Below are 12,310 nucleotides of genomic sequence, written 5' to 3' on the forward strand. Positions count from 1 at the left end.
TGGCAATATTAGGGAGGATCTGATTAATTGAATCGGTTATAATTTTAAGTAAAAACCCGACCCGAAATAGACAAAAAATGATAGCACAATTTATACTTCAAAACTGTTAAGATAGATGTATATATAGATTTAAGAGTTTATATAGTCTCTAAAGATCTATTAAAATATGTTTGGAGATTTTTATGGGATTAACAATTTAATGCGTAGAGTTATTTTTAGAAAAATCGAAATGTATAGATGTTGTCGAGATTTTTATGAAAATAAACATAACAAAATTAGGTTGATTTAAATAGTTCCATTATTTGAGTTTTTATGAAATGTTATTTTAGGAAAATCTGTTAGGGGTTAATGTTGCAAAAAACAAATTAAATAAGATAAACTTCAAGGGCATAAACCAAAATGTATTTCAAAAATGTTAATATAGATTTTTTTAGAGGTAAGAAAGAGTTAAGAAAAATTGTTAATTATATTACAAAAATTTCTTTCCTTACAAGTTAGAACATTACATATTTTTATTTTTTTTGTTAACCATTGGGCCACAACTGGCCGGCCCATTAGCCAAATTCCTAAATTCCTACATATTTTTAAGTGATATATTTCTTTCCTTAAGAGAGAGACCCTCAATCCTTTCTCTTTCCTACTTTTTCTTTGTTTATTAATTTTTTTTGGTTCAGATATTTATAGTGACATTGCCGATGGAAATGTCCTAAGGAGAGAGTAACTGAAATTAGAAAATATTATATAATATAAAAATAAAATCTTCACTGAGTTTTCAACCAATGCAAGAACATTTAAAACAAATATATATATATATATATAGGATTTGAGATATGATGGAGAAGGATGTGAGAATGATTATTTATAAGATAATAAGTGATGGAAGTTACATTTCTCAAAAATTAAATTAGAGGAGTTATAATTATAATTGCTAGGGTACTTAATTGAAAGTGATTGGAGAAAAAAAATAGTCAATTCACAATTTATGTAATTTCTGTTACATTTTAGTACTAAAGTGTATATTTAAAGTATGAATTAATGCATATGATTAAATATGTTGTATTTTAGGTTTAATTAAAAATAAATATTATATGTTAAGAAAATAAACACCAAATCGACCAGTAAAGAGAGAGTAACTGAAATTAGAAAATATTATATAATATAAAATAAATAAAATAATTAGGTAAGAAAATATTAAAAAGAGACCACAAAATAAATTTAAAAGAAAATTACATGAAAATATGTCACAAAAAAAATTAATATGAAAATAACTTATATATTTTTAAATTAGATGATAATAATCAAAAATAGAAGAGTGTGTTTCTCACATTTTTAAATTAGAAAGATAAAACAAAAAAGGGAAAAATGACAAAAAAATACATGACTTATTTAATATTTGCCAGAACAAAAACATAAATTTTTTTCGTTGGCAGAAGAATACTTAATCTATTTTATAGGTGATAAAAAATACATGAACTATCACGATTTTCCAATTTCACACATATCATTGTTACGATTTTTAACGACGTTAACGTAATCTTTTTACAAACGAAATATTGATTTAAGATCTTCGTTGTTGGTCAACGAAACACCATGAAAACAGAGGTGAGATTAATTAGGGTTTCTAGCTGTAATTAAACATATAAGAGGGGAGGGGTGGGGAAGAGAGAGAGGCGGGAAAGAGGAGAAGACAGAACTGTGAGACTCCATCGGTTTTGCTTTGGAAAGTCGAGATATTTGATCCATTAACCATTTACAGCCTATTAATAATAGCTTAAACATGAAAAAAAAAAAAAAAATTCAGAGTTGCCATGTGGCAGATAGATAGAGCTTTCTTAGAAGGTGTAAGCTTACTTTATTATATTAGATACGGTTAAAAAAGTAATTACATTTGAGTTAATTATTTAGAAAGAATATATATTTGAACTAGTTGTTTTACAAGTTAGCATACATGAACGCAGAACGTATAATACTGAAATTGGATCAAATTATATTCTTAAAAAAAAAAAGACAAAGTTAATCAGTAACTTTTTGTGGATCAAAAATATTAATGATTTGTTATGAATATAGAGTTTAGGGATAAAGCTCATGTGTATTCTTATTGATTAATTCCGAGGTTACATGCATATATATAGTAGAGTACAAAAACCTAAGTTTAAACCGACATAAGTAAGGAGTTGCCGAGAAGGCTTCGGCTAATGGGCCGAAGGTGTGCGGACTAAGTATGGCCGAGAGGCCGAGTCTCCATGATTAGCAAAGTTGGACAAGAACTATATCTTGCTAGGAGGTTCACGGCAAAGCATATGTCTGGTCTAGTTTGGCTAGCCAAGAACATTAACGCTCCTATAGCACTGAGGTAAGGCATTTCAGGTCCGAGAACTTCTTCATCGGCCTTCTTAGGAGCAAATGGATCTTTATCTACATCTGTACTTCTCACAACCATGAGGCTAGTCAATGGGTGAGCTTGCTCCATATTAAACCTCTTGAGTACCTTTTCTGTATATGCCTTTTGATGCACAAGGATACCATTGTTTCTGTACTCAAGCTGCAATCCCAAACAGAATTTTGTCTTGCCTAGGTCTTTCATCTCAAATTCTTCTTGAGGTATTCTACTGTTTGGGCGATTTCCCCAGAGGTTCCAAGGATGTTCAAATCATCCACATAGACTGCTATTATCACAAATCCTTTGTTTGCAAACTTCTTTATAAATATACAGGGACTGATTGGGTCATTCTTATAGCATTTCTTTGCCAAATATTCGCTAAGTCTATTATACCACATTCGACCACTTTGTTTCTGTCCATAAAGCGATTTGTCTAGCCTTATGCAGTACTGTTCTCGAGAACCACTCTTATCTTTGAGTTCTATACCCTCTGGTAATCTCATATAGATTTCATTATCTAGTGGACCATATAAGTATGCAGTTACAATATCCATTAACCACAAATCCAGTTTTTCTCTTACAGCCAGACTTATTAGATATCTAAAAGTCGTTGCATCCATCACAGGAGAGTCTGTCTCCTCATAATCTATTCCTGGTCTTTGAGAGTATCCTTGTGCTACAAGTCGTGCTTTATATCTCACAATTTCATTGTTCTCATTTCTCTTCCTTACAAAGACCCACTTATGTCCAACTGGTTTAATTTCAGGTGTTGTCCTTAAGATCGGACCAAACACACTTCTCTTCTTCAAAGAGTTTAACTCCACATCAATAGCTTCTTTCCATCTAAGCCAATCTTTGCTTTGAGTGCACTCTAATATAGATGTGGGTTCTAGATCCTCATTTATCTCAAGTGCTACCTTGTATGCAAATATATCATCAATGTCGACATCTTTTCTGTTCCATTTAATTCCAGACATGATATAGTTTATTGAAATCTCATTATTATCAATATTCTCAGGACCTAGAGGTTCAGCATCCTGAACCCCATCCGGCTCCTTATCATTTGACGCAGCCATGTCTGTACTTTCTGTAATTCCCTGAACCTCGGTCTGTTTTGCACCTTTGGACTTTCGAGGATTTTTATCTTTGGAACCTAATGGTCTACCTCGTTTCAAATGGGTTTTAGACTCTATAGTAACTTGAATATTGTGTTCCTTCTGAACATCAATTCGTACTGGTGCATTGCAAGCTGGTATGTACGATTTTGTTACTCTCTTTGGGTCAGCAAAGGAATCTGGCAATTGATTAGCTAGCTGCTGTAAATGTATAATCTTTTGAACCTCTGCATCACATGCTAGAGTTCGAGGATCTTGCCAATTTAAGGATGTTTGATTCCATGTTAATTCCTTGACCAGCTTGCTAGTCTCACCACCTAACATAGGGAATTCGGACTCAATGAATTGACAGTCCGCGTATCTGGCCTTGAATAAATCTCCTGTTAATGGCTCAAGATACTTTATAATGGTGGGAGACTCATATCCAACACATATTCCCATCCTCCTCTGAGGTCCCATCTTAGTTCTCTGTGGTTGAGCAATAGGTACATAAACGGCACACCGAATGTTTTGAGATGGGAAATGTCTGGCTCTTGACCCGTTAATAGTTGGGATTGTGAATATTTGTGTTCACTAGATGGCTTGATGCGTATGAGTTCTGCTGCATGTAATACTGCGTGTCCCCAAGCCGACATAGGGAGCTTCGATCTCATTAACAATGGTCGAGCTATCATTTGTATTCGTTTAATGAAGGACTCAGCTAGTCTGTTTTGTGTATGGACATGTGCCACAGGATGTTCCACACTCACCCCCATGGACATACAGTAATCATTAAACGCTTGGATGTGAATTCACCAGCATTATCTAGACGTATAGTCTTAAGTAGAAAATCTGGAAAGTGTGCTCTTAGCCTTATAATTTGAGCCAACATCTTAGCAAATGCTAGATTTCTTGTAACAAGCAAACGTGCGACCATCTGGTTGATGCATCTATCATCACCATAAAATATCTAAATGTCCCACAAGATGGGTGTATTGGTCCACATATATCACCTTGTATCCTTTCCAGAAAATGTAAAGTCTCTTTTGTGACTTTTACTGGTGATGGCCTTATAATAAGTTTCCCTTGTGCACATGCTACACAAGTGAGATGTTTAGGGATAACTTTTCTTTCATTAAGATTGTGCCCATTTGAACTCTTAATCAGTTTACGCATCATGTTCGAACCCGGGTGGCCTAGCCGGTCATGCCATAGAGTGAATTGTTCATTGAACATTCTATGCTTAGCCAAGTTAGCTTCTATCATATTAATCTTAGCATGGTATAAACCAGTGGCTAGTGCAGGTATAGTCTCTAGGACCTTCTTTTGTCCTTTTATAATTTCTGTAATATATAGGAACTCTTTAGTTCCTTCACCCTTGGTTTCAACATGATAACCATTTAATATTATATCTTTAAAGCTCAATAAGTTTCTCTTAGAGCTGGGTGAGTATAAGGCATCACTTAATTCAATGTGTGTGCCATTAGGCAATAATATGTGAGCCTGGCCGTAGCCCTCTATCAAGTTTGCTATACCCGCAATTGTACTAACATTGGCATTTTTCATGGTGAGGTTTATAAAATATCTTTTATCTCTTAGTATAGTGTAGCTGGATCCACTGTCCACCACTAGTTCACTCATATCCTCAGCCATTTCTATATAAAACAACATTTTATGTTTTAATTTAATAAGGCAAATAATTTTATAAAATAAATCCTTGAATTTAAACCAAATCAATTATCCCATACATAGAAATAAATTAAAGCATAAGAGCATAGAATTAAACCAAAATAAAATCGAAAATTCATTCAACATCTTTGAGGCAATCGGAAGTCTCTAGGGAGTCATCATTCTCATGATCGAAGTCTCCTTCATCATCGAGATGCACAAGGTTGGCTTCTGGGTTTTTCTTCAAGATTTCTTGATATGCATCAATGAGATGTTTGGGAGTTCTGCAGTTCTTTGCCCAGTGGTTTGACATACCACATCGGTGACAAACCGATTTTTTCTTGGTTTGTGGCTTGAAAGGCCCACGGCCTCTACCACCACGTCCGCGGCCAGCTTGGCCTCCTCGACCACCACATCCTCTGCCACTACGACCACGGCCGTAATGTCTATCTCTGTGGACGTAGTTGGTCTCTTTAGGCTCTCTAAGCTCCTTAGTCTCTGCAGGACTTTTCTTTCCCAAATCAACTTTGTGTGCTTCTGGTAATGGGGCTGTACTAGGAGGTCTCATAGCACTATTCATCAACAACAGTTCATTATTCTGCTCAGCTAGCAGTAGAACCTCATTTAGTGCCCCATAGTCAGCATACTTTGTTTGCCGGTATTGTTGCTGAAGGACGATGTTGTTAGGACTAAAAGTAGACAAAGTCTTATCCATTATCTCCTTTTCTGTTACCACAGTACCACACAACCTAAGGACTGAGACAATCCTAAAGAGCTCAGAATTATATTCATCCACGGTTTTGAAATCCTGGATCCTTAGGTGTTTCCAATCGTACTCGACCTTTGGTAGTCGCACCGTCTTTTGGTGCCCGTATCTGCGTTTAAGCGTTGTCCAAAGGTCGAGAGGATTCTCTATGAATAGGTACTGGTTTTTGAGACTCTCAGCAATGTGGTGATGCATGTGCTGGATACACTTATTCTTTTGCTTGTCCATGCTCGCGTTACCCTCTTCGATGCACTCGAACAAGTCTTTTGACTTCAGGTTGATCTTGGTGTTCATTGCGCATAGCAAGTAGTTGTCACCAGAAGCATTCAATATTGGGTAGTCTAAGCTCTTAAGGCTTGCCATCTGCATAAAAGAGAAATAGACATCCGAATGTTAGCATGCGATATTTAAGATCGAACCATGCACTCAATCAATAGGACATGCGGTATTTGAGACCGAACCATGCCATAGGCCATGCGGTATTTGAGACCGAAACATGCCTTTGCCACTTATGGTTTATGGTTTAAATTCATGCATGCAAGACAACAAAAGCAAATAGGCTAATGCATGCAACAATTTTAGATAGGATTTCTTTTTTCTTAAGTTTCCTATTTAGTTTAGGATTTAATATTTTAAGACTTTGGATAATTGCTAAATTAATTTAGGAACTTATCCTAATATTTTAATTCCGAAAATATATGTTTTTAATGATTATGGAATTTTAACAAAATTTTGTTCTTGATCGGATTCAATCCTAGATCACAAAACTAGTTCATGCAGCCGATTAAACATTCTTATGCGAATTCGATTTCTTATATGGTGCATGAAACAATCCAAGTTTATAATAATCCTAGAACAGTTTGATCGAAATCTATCTCATGATCTTAACAATATGGTTCTAGGTTCTTATGCAACACAACAATTCAAGCAACTTTAAGCAATCAATCCAATTTTCAGCTTGACAAAGTTTGGTGCAATTTACAATCAATCTAACAACCTAATCAACCAATTTTAAGTCTTAAGATTTAGGGAATTTAAAATTTGTTAGATTGTATACTTGGATGTTTTAGGGTTTGATAGTATTTAGGGTTCAAATTCGATTTATGGTTTTAAGGAGGTTTGAGATCTTATTACCTTAACACCAATAGGGTCTGACCGGATATGATCTGGGAGCTAAAGACCTCAGATATCTCACAAACCTCGCACCTTGAACAGCTTCCACGAACCACGAACCGCGAACAGCTTCCCACGCGAACAGCTCCTTGCGCGCGAACTCACCCCGAACCGCGTAACCAATAACCTCGATAGGGTTTTGAGAAGAACTCGATCACGAGCTAAGGATGCTCGTGGATCAGCAAGAGAACTCGAGACAAAGAGATAAGTCTCGAAGGAGATGAAGAACAAGAGGCGGTTTAGGGTTTTAGGGAAGAAGAGAAGATCGGCGGCTGCCTTAGGGTTTAAGGCTATCGTGCTGATAACGTGTTATGAATATAGAGTTTAGGAATAAAGCTCTTGTGTATTCTTATTGATTAATCCCGAGGTTACATGCATATATATAGTAGAGTACAAAGGCCTAAGTTTAAACCGACATAAGTAAGGAGTTGCCAAAAAGGATTCGGCTAATGGGCCGAAGGTGTGCGGACTAAGTATGGCCGAGAGGCCGAGTCTCCATGATTAGCAAAGTCAGCTTCCCACTCCTATTTTTTTCGCAATTTTTGGTGATGAATCACCTTAGCTCGAATTTACATGATGGGCCTATGGCCCATATCAGGTCTTATCGGGTTTTTTTTTGTTACACTATTTTCTTCAGCTTTCAATTTGTCTTTCTTCTGCTTCTTCTTCTTCTTCTTCTTCTTCTTCTTTTTCTCCAATTTCAGATTTGATGCTCTCAAATTGGTAAGACTTATACCGGAAACAAAATCCGAAATTGCAGCAATCGAAGGTATGTCAAGTGGTGATGAACCCAACACTTCAATTTGCTTTTTAAACCAGTTCGATTTGAAACTAATTAAGTGAATTTTATATGGATCTTGAAATTTATACAAATAGGTTTGAATCGATGGCTGATGTACAATTGAAGCAAAGAAGAGGTTACATCTGGGCAATCGCAGCTGGTCTCAATGCAGCTCTTGCCGCCATCTCTGCCAAGTTCTTTTCATCTCTCGTAAGATTGTTCTGTTTCTCTGTTTTTTTTTTTTTTTTTGGTGGTGGTTGAGTTTTGATCAAATTACTTATAGGAAAAAAGTTTTGATCTTTGACAGGTGATCAAGTATGGGTTAGTTGTAATGTGCAATGTGGTTATGTGGGCATGTTATGTAAACAGTTTAAGAGCTCTCTCGTCTCTACAAGCTACTGTCACAAACTTTGCTGCTAATTTCTTATCTTCCGGTTTAGCTGGTCTCTTTCTTTTTCAAGAATCTTTATCCTTCCGCGTAAGTATTTTGATCTTGGAAAAATGTGTGTGTTTTGTTTGGTTATAGACATTTGATTATTGTTAAGGATGAAGTGATGTTTTTTGGTTAATAATGGGCTAATTAATATGTTCCAATTTATTGGCAGTGGTTTGCAGGAGCTTTATCGATTACCATTGGAGTTCTGATCCTCAGTAAGTCGAGTGTCGATAAGAAGGTTAGCTCCGATTAGTCAACAATCGATACGATAGCTTTTCTTTTGGAAAGTGCTGCTTTTGGTTGCAAGCAGTTAGAGATGTTAAGTTGTTCTGAGTTTTGAGTTTTGATTAAAGGAAACATAGTCAATATGCCAATTTGTATCAATAATTTTGCAGCTAGAGTCTCTAATTACCTTTACATTTCAGTTTGACAAACTAAGGAACGTTTTAGTAGTGTGTATAAATGAACCAATTAAGTGGAGTGTGTATGTTAATAGAAGAACTGTTTCCAATAGATCATCAAAAGGAAACATAGATGAACGGGAGTTATCACTTAGTAAATCGAGAGAAAATAAAACCAAAGCTAAGGAATCATAGTACTACTAGCTAAACCAGTAAGGGGCCAACATCAGAGCCAACGCACCAATGAAAACTTGAAAAACAGAGGCGGTTCTTATGGTAAGATCGCAAATATTTACCTAAGCCAAAGCCTATAAAACATATAGAGTTAAGGTCGAGCTTGAGGCCAGGGAAAGAGCTAGCCGGGACCTCAAAAAGACGACATACTTGAACTAAAATTATGTGATTGTAAATATCGAATTCTAGAAATGTACTTTACTATTTTCATTTCTTTAGACCATGCAACACTAATTCCACTGATTTTATTATATGATTAGATGTAGGCTTATATGATGGTAAGTATTTGATGTATTAATCTGTGGAAGAGGAACAAATGTATATAATTTTGTTTGTTATTAGAATAAAACTGTTTGTGTCTAGATTTACCATCAATGTGATCGACTGATCGGATCCTCCTCTCATGTGTTATCAATGATAACTTATCATGGAATTTATTCTTCCATGTCTCTTATAGCCACACGAAAAATTAAAGAGAGAAAAAGTTGGTTCACGTGAAGCTATTTGCCATCATATAGTTAGGATATGCAAATTTTCGTGGAATTTATTCGATCTTCTGTGCCATTTTATGGTCCACAAAAGCAAATGAAAATGATCACTCATGCACATGAAGCTATTTTAGCTAAGCGAGACTTTAGAGTGGCCAGTGTACCTACTACATCTACTACACCTAATAATTTAATGTGCAAGTTGCAACGCATCCCTTCTCGCTTTATATATAGTATAGAAGAAAGAAACCTCATAAAATATATAAGAATTGAAATATATAAGATACTGACGAACGGCAGTGATATTCGGCCACCACTGCCGGGAAAGTCAGCGGCTGAAGAACAAGAGCGGTTGTGCGTGGACGACACGATGCAGAGATGCTTCGGCGAGTTCGGGCGTTGGCGGATGAAGCGGCTCGTGTTGACGTCTTTAGCGTGAGGACTAGAAGCCTTCACTCGATGGTAATGATATAAGCGGACCAAGAACCCAATTTGAAGTGTTTTGGACCGAGTTGCTCGGTTGGATCCTCGCTTTGTGATATAAATCCGGATTTATGGTCATGAACATGATACCAAAATATCTACCCTCTTTTTAAGCCCTTGTCTTCGCCATGATCGGTTAGTCTTATGAATCTTGTATTTTATATTTCTTTTGTCAGCTCTATTTTCTTGGACTCTAATTTGAACTAGTGTAAATGTCAAGAAGAGGGCTTCAACGAGACCGAATTTATACTTCTCACCGCAAATCAACCTGCCCCCACTTCACCAATGTGGAGATGCTTTCGGCATTTTTCCATTACCATGAACCGGGATCCATATCACAAAACCAAGATCCAACTGAACAATCCTATCCAACACACTTCCACTTCGGTTCTTGGTCGGCATATATCATTACCATTGAGTTAAAAGCTTCTAGTCCCCATGCTAGAGACGTCAACACATCATCTGCCAACGCCCAAGCTCGCCGTAGTATCTCTGTAACATATCGTCCACGCACAACTTTTCTTTTTCTCCCGCCGCTGGCTTTCCCAACAACGGATATCGCTGCAGTTCATCAAATCTTATTTTATCAAAAATCGTTTAAGCCTCAATGTCGAATCTTGAGTATTTGTGTGCTCATCTTATTTCTAGTTAATGTTTGTTGTTACTATAGATAAACTTTATCATGATGTTTCTTGTTATGGCATAATTTAAAAGTTTTGTACTCGGAAGAAAAGTAATCCACGTAAAGTAAAACGTACGATATCGATAATAATAATACCATGCATGTTATTAATACGAAGGATAAATTGGAATGTTAAAATTAAAGGACTATGGGGCTCAATTAAAATTGGAACGTTGATTCATGTCCTCTCTCATACTCGCCAGTTGTGTGGTAGGTGGTCAGTTGTTCTGTCCTTGTTTTATTATATGTGTTTTTCTTTGTCCAGTCTTTTCTTGGACTAGAGTTTGCTGCATAAAAGCCATTAATGACACGCACAATGGATATCATGCCGAATTTTTTGTTTCGGCCCATACGCTTGTGGTGGTGTATATGATGAACCGGTCATACCTAAGACTGTAAATAAGCTTTTAAATTTATATTTCTTTTGTTTTAGTCAATTATCCCATTAATTTATTGATAAAGTGTTACATAAGCTATGACGAAAGTCATGCAGTTTTTCTTTTTTTAAAGAAACATAGAAAGAGAGAGGCTAAGGTTTCTATGAATCCGTCATACCTAAGTGTCTAACATAAGCTTGTTAATTTATATTTCTATTGTTCTATAGTTGTTCTTTTATTGTTTTTCCATTTCTAAATGATTATTTTTGGTAAAATGTTATATAATTCCAAGCTTTTGTCATAATGAGCCTTTCACGGTCACGGACCGAATAATACTATCACTACAAGAAAACACGTCGATTTCAGACGAATTTTCTGACAGAAAAAATCCGTAAGAAATTTCTGACAGATTTGCGAGAGATTTCCGACATGTTTCCGAGAAAATTCTGAGGAAAAAAAGTCTCTCATAAAATCCTCGGAAATATGTTAATCCGTCTGTAATTGCTTGGAAATTTCCGATGAAAACCAGGTCGTCAGAATATTCTCGGAAAATTTTCAACATTTCCGACGCATTCTGAGGGACCAAGACTGTTGGTTTTTTCTAAGAGCTATCTGACAGATTAGTGAGAACTTTGCCATTATATCCGTTGTGATTATAATATAAATATATGTAATATATAATACAAATACATATCATATATATATAAAAAACATCAGTCTCGGTATTATAGACGGATAACCAAGGAAACTAACATAGCGTCGCAAAACTGCTGAAATCGAAGGACAATCTCTTTCCTCCCCTGCTCCGCCGGTCTTTCCTTCCCTCCCCTGCTCCGCCGGTCTTTCCTTCCCTCCCCTGCTCCCAACGCCGCCGGCCATCTCTTCCCTCCCCTGGTCATCTCTTCCCTCCGCCGGTCATCTCTTCCCTCCGCCGGTCAGATCTGCTTTCTTCCGCCGGTCAGCTCCGTTTCCCTTCCCCCAGTCCGCTCCGCTTCCCTCCGCCGGTCAGCTCCTTCCCACCGCCGGTCACCATCTTCAAACATGTAAGTTTGATTTGTGATTTTTGGTTTTGTTTGTTAGAATTAGGTTTTTGAATATATTTATTTCAAGTAGGTTGGATTTATTATTGAATTAGGGATTTGATATAGATTTAGACTGTAATTTTAAAAAGCATTTCTTTGTCTAAATAATTTTAGAAAGAATCTATTTTAGAATTAATTTATTTTAAGTAGATTGGATTTGTTATTGAATTAGGGATTTGATATATGTTTAGATTGTAATTTTAGAAACCATTTATTTGTGTAAATAATTTTAGAAAGTATTTATTTTAGAATTAATTTATTTTAA

General features: G+C 36.0%; 2 protein-coding genes and 1 long non-coding RNA gene across 3 annotated transcripts; 2 read left to right on the plus strand and 1 right to left on the minus strand.

Annotated features, from left to right (window-relative positions):
• Window positions 1-5,278: 5,278 nt before the first annotated feature.
• Window positions 5,279-6,271, minus strand: LOC147924139 (uncharacterized). Its single transcript, XM_087496642.1, has 2 exons — window positions 5,698-6,271; window positions 5,279-5,640 (listed from the first exon to the last, which is right to left on the minus strand). Exons 1-2 carry the CDS (start codon window positions 6,269-6,271, stop codon window positions 5,279-5,281), a joined length of 936 nt encoding a protein of 311 aa, XP_087352768.1.
• A 1,413-nt stretch (window positions 6,272-7,684) lies between these two features.
• Window positions 7,685-8,811, plus strand: LOC104757476 (uncharacterized). The gene is made up of 4 exons (XM_010480223.2): window positions 7,685-7,850; window positions 7,958-8,072; window positions 8,170-8,340; window positions 8,468-8,811. The coding sequence occupies exons 2-4, from the start codon at window positions 7,968-7,970 to the stop codon at window positions 8,549-8,551; spliced, it is 360 nt and encodes a 119-aa protein (XP_010478525.1). The 5' UTR covers window positions 7,685-7,850; window positions 7,958-7,967; the 3' UTR covers window positions 8,552-8,811.
• Window positions 8,812-9,578: 767 nt separating this feature from the next.
• On the plus strand, window positions 9,579-10,637 carry LOC104757477 (uncharacterized). The gene is made up of 2 exons (XR_762433.3): window positions 9,579-10,039; window positions 10,128-10,637. It is a non-coding gene; the product is annotated as an uncharacterized LOC104757477 (long non-coding RNA).
• The last annotated feature ends 1,673 nt before the right edge of the window (window positions 10,638-12,310 follow it).

This window comes from Camelina sativa, chromosome 17 (assembly GCF_030686135.1).
Source record: "Camelina sativa cultivar CO46 ecotype springtype chromosome 17, ASM3068613v1".
NCBI classification, from domain to species: Eukaryota; Viridiplantae; Streptophyta; class Magnoliopsida; order Brassicales; family Brassicaceae; genus Camelina; species Camelina sativa.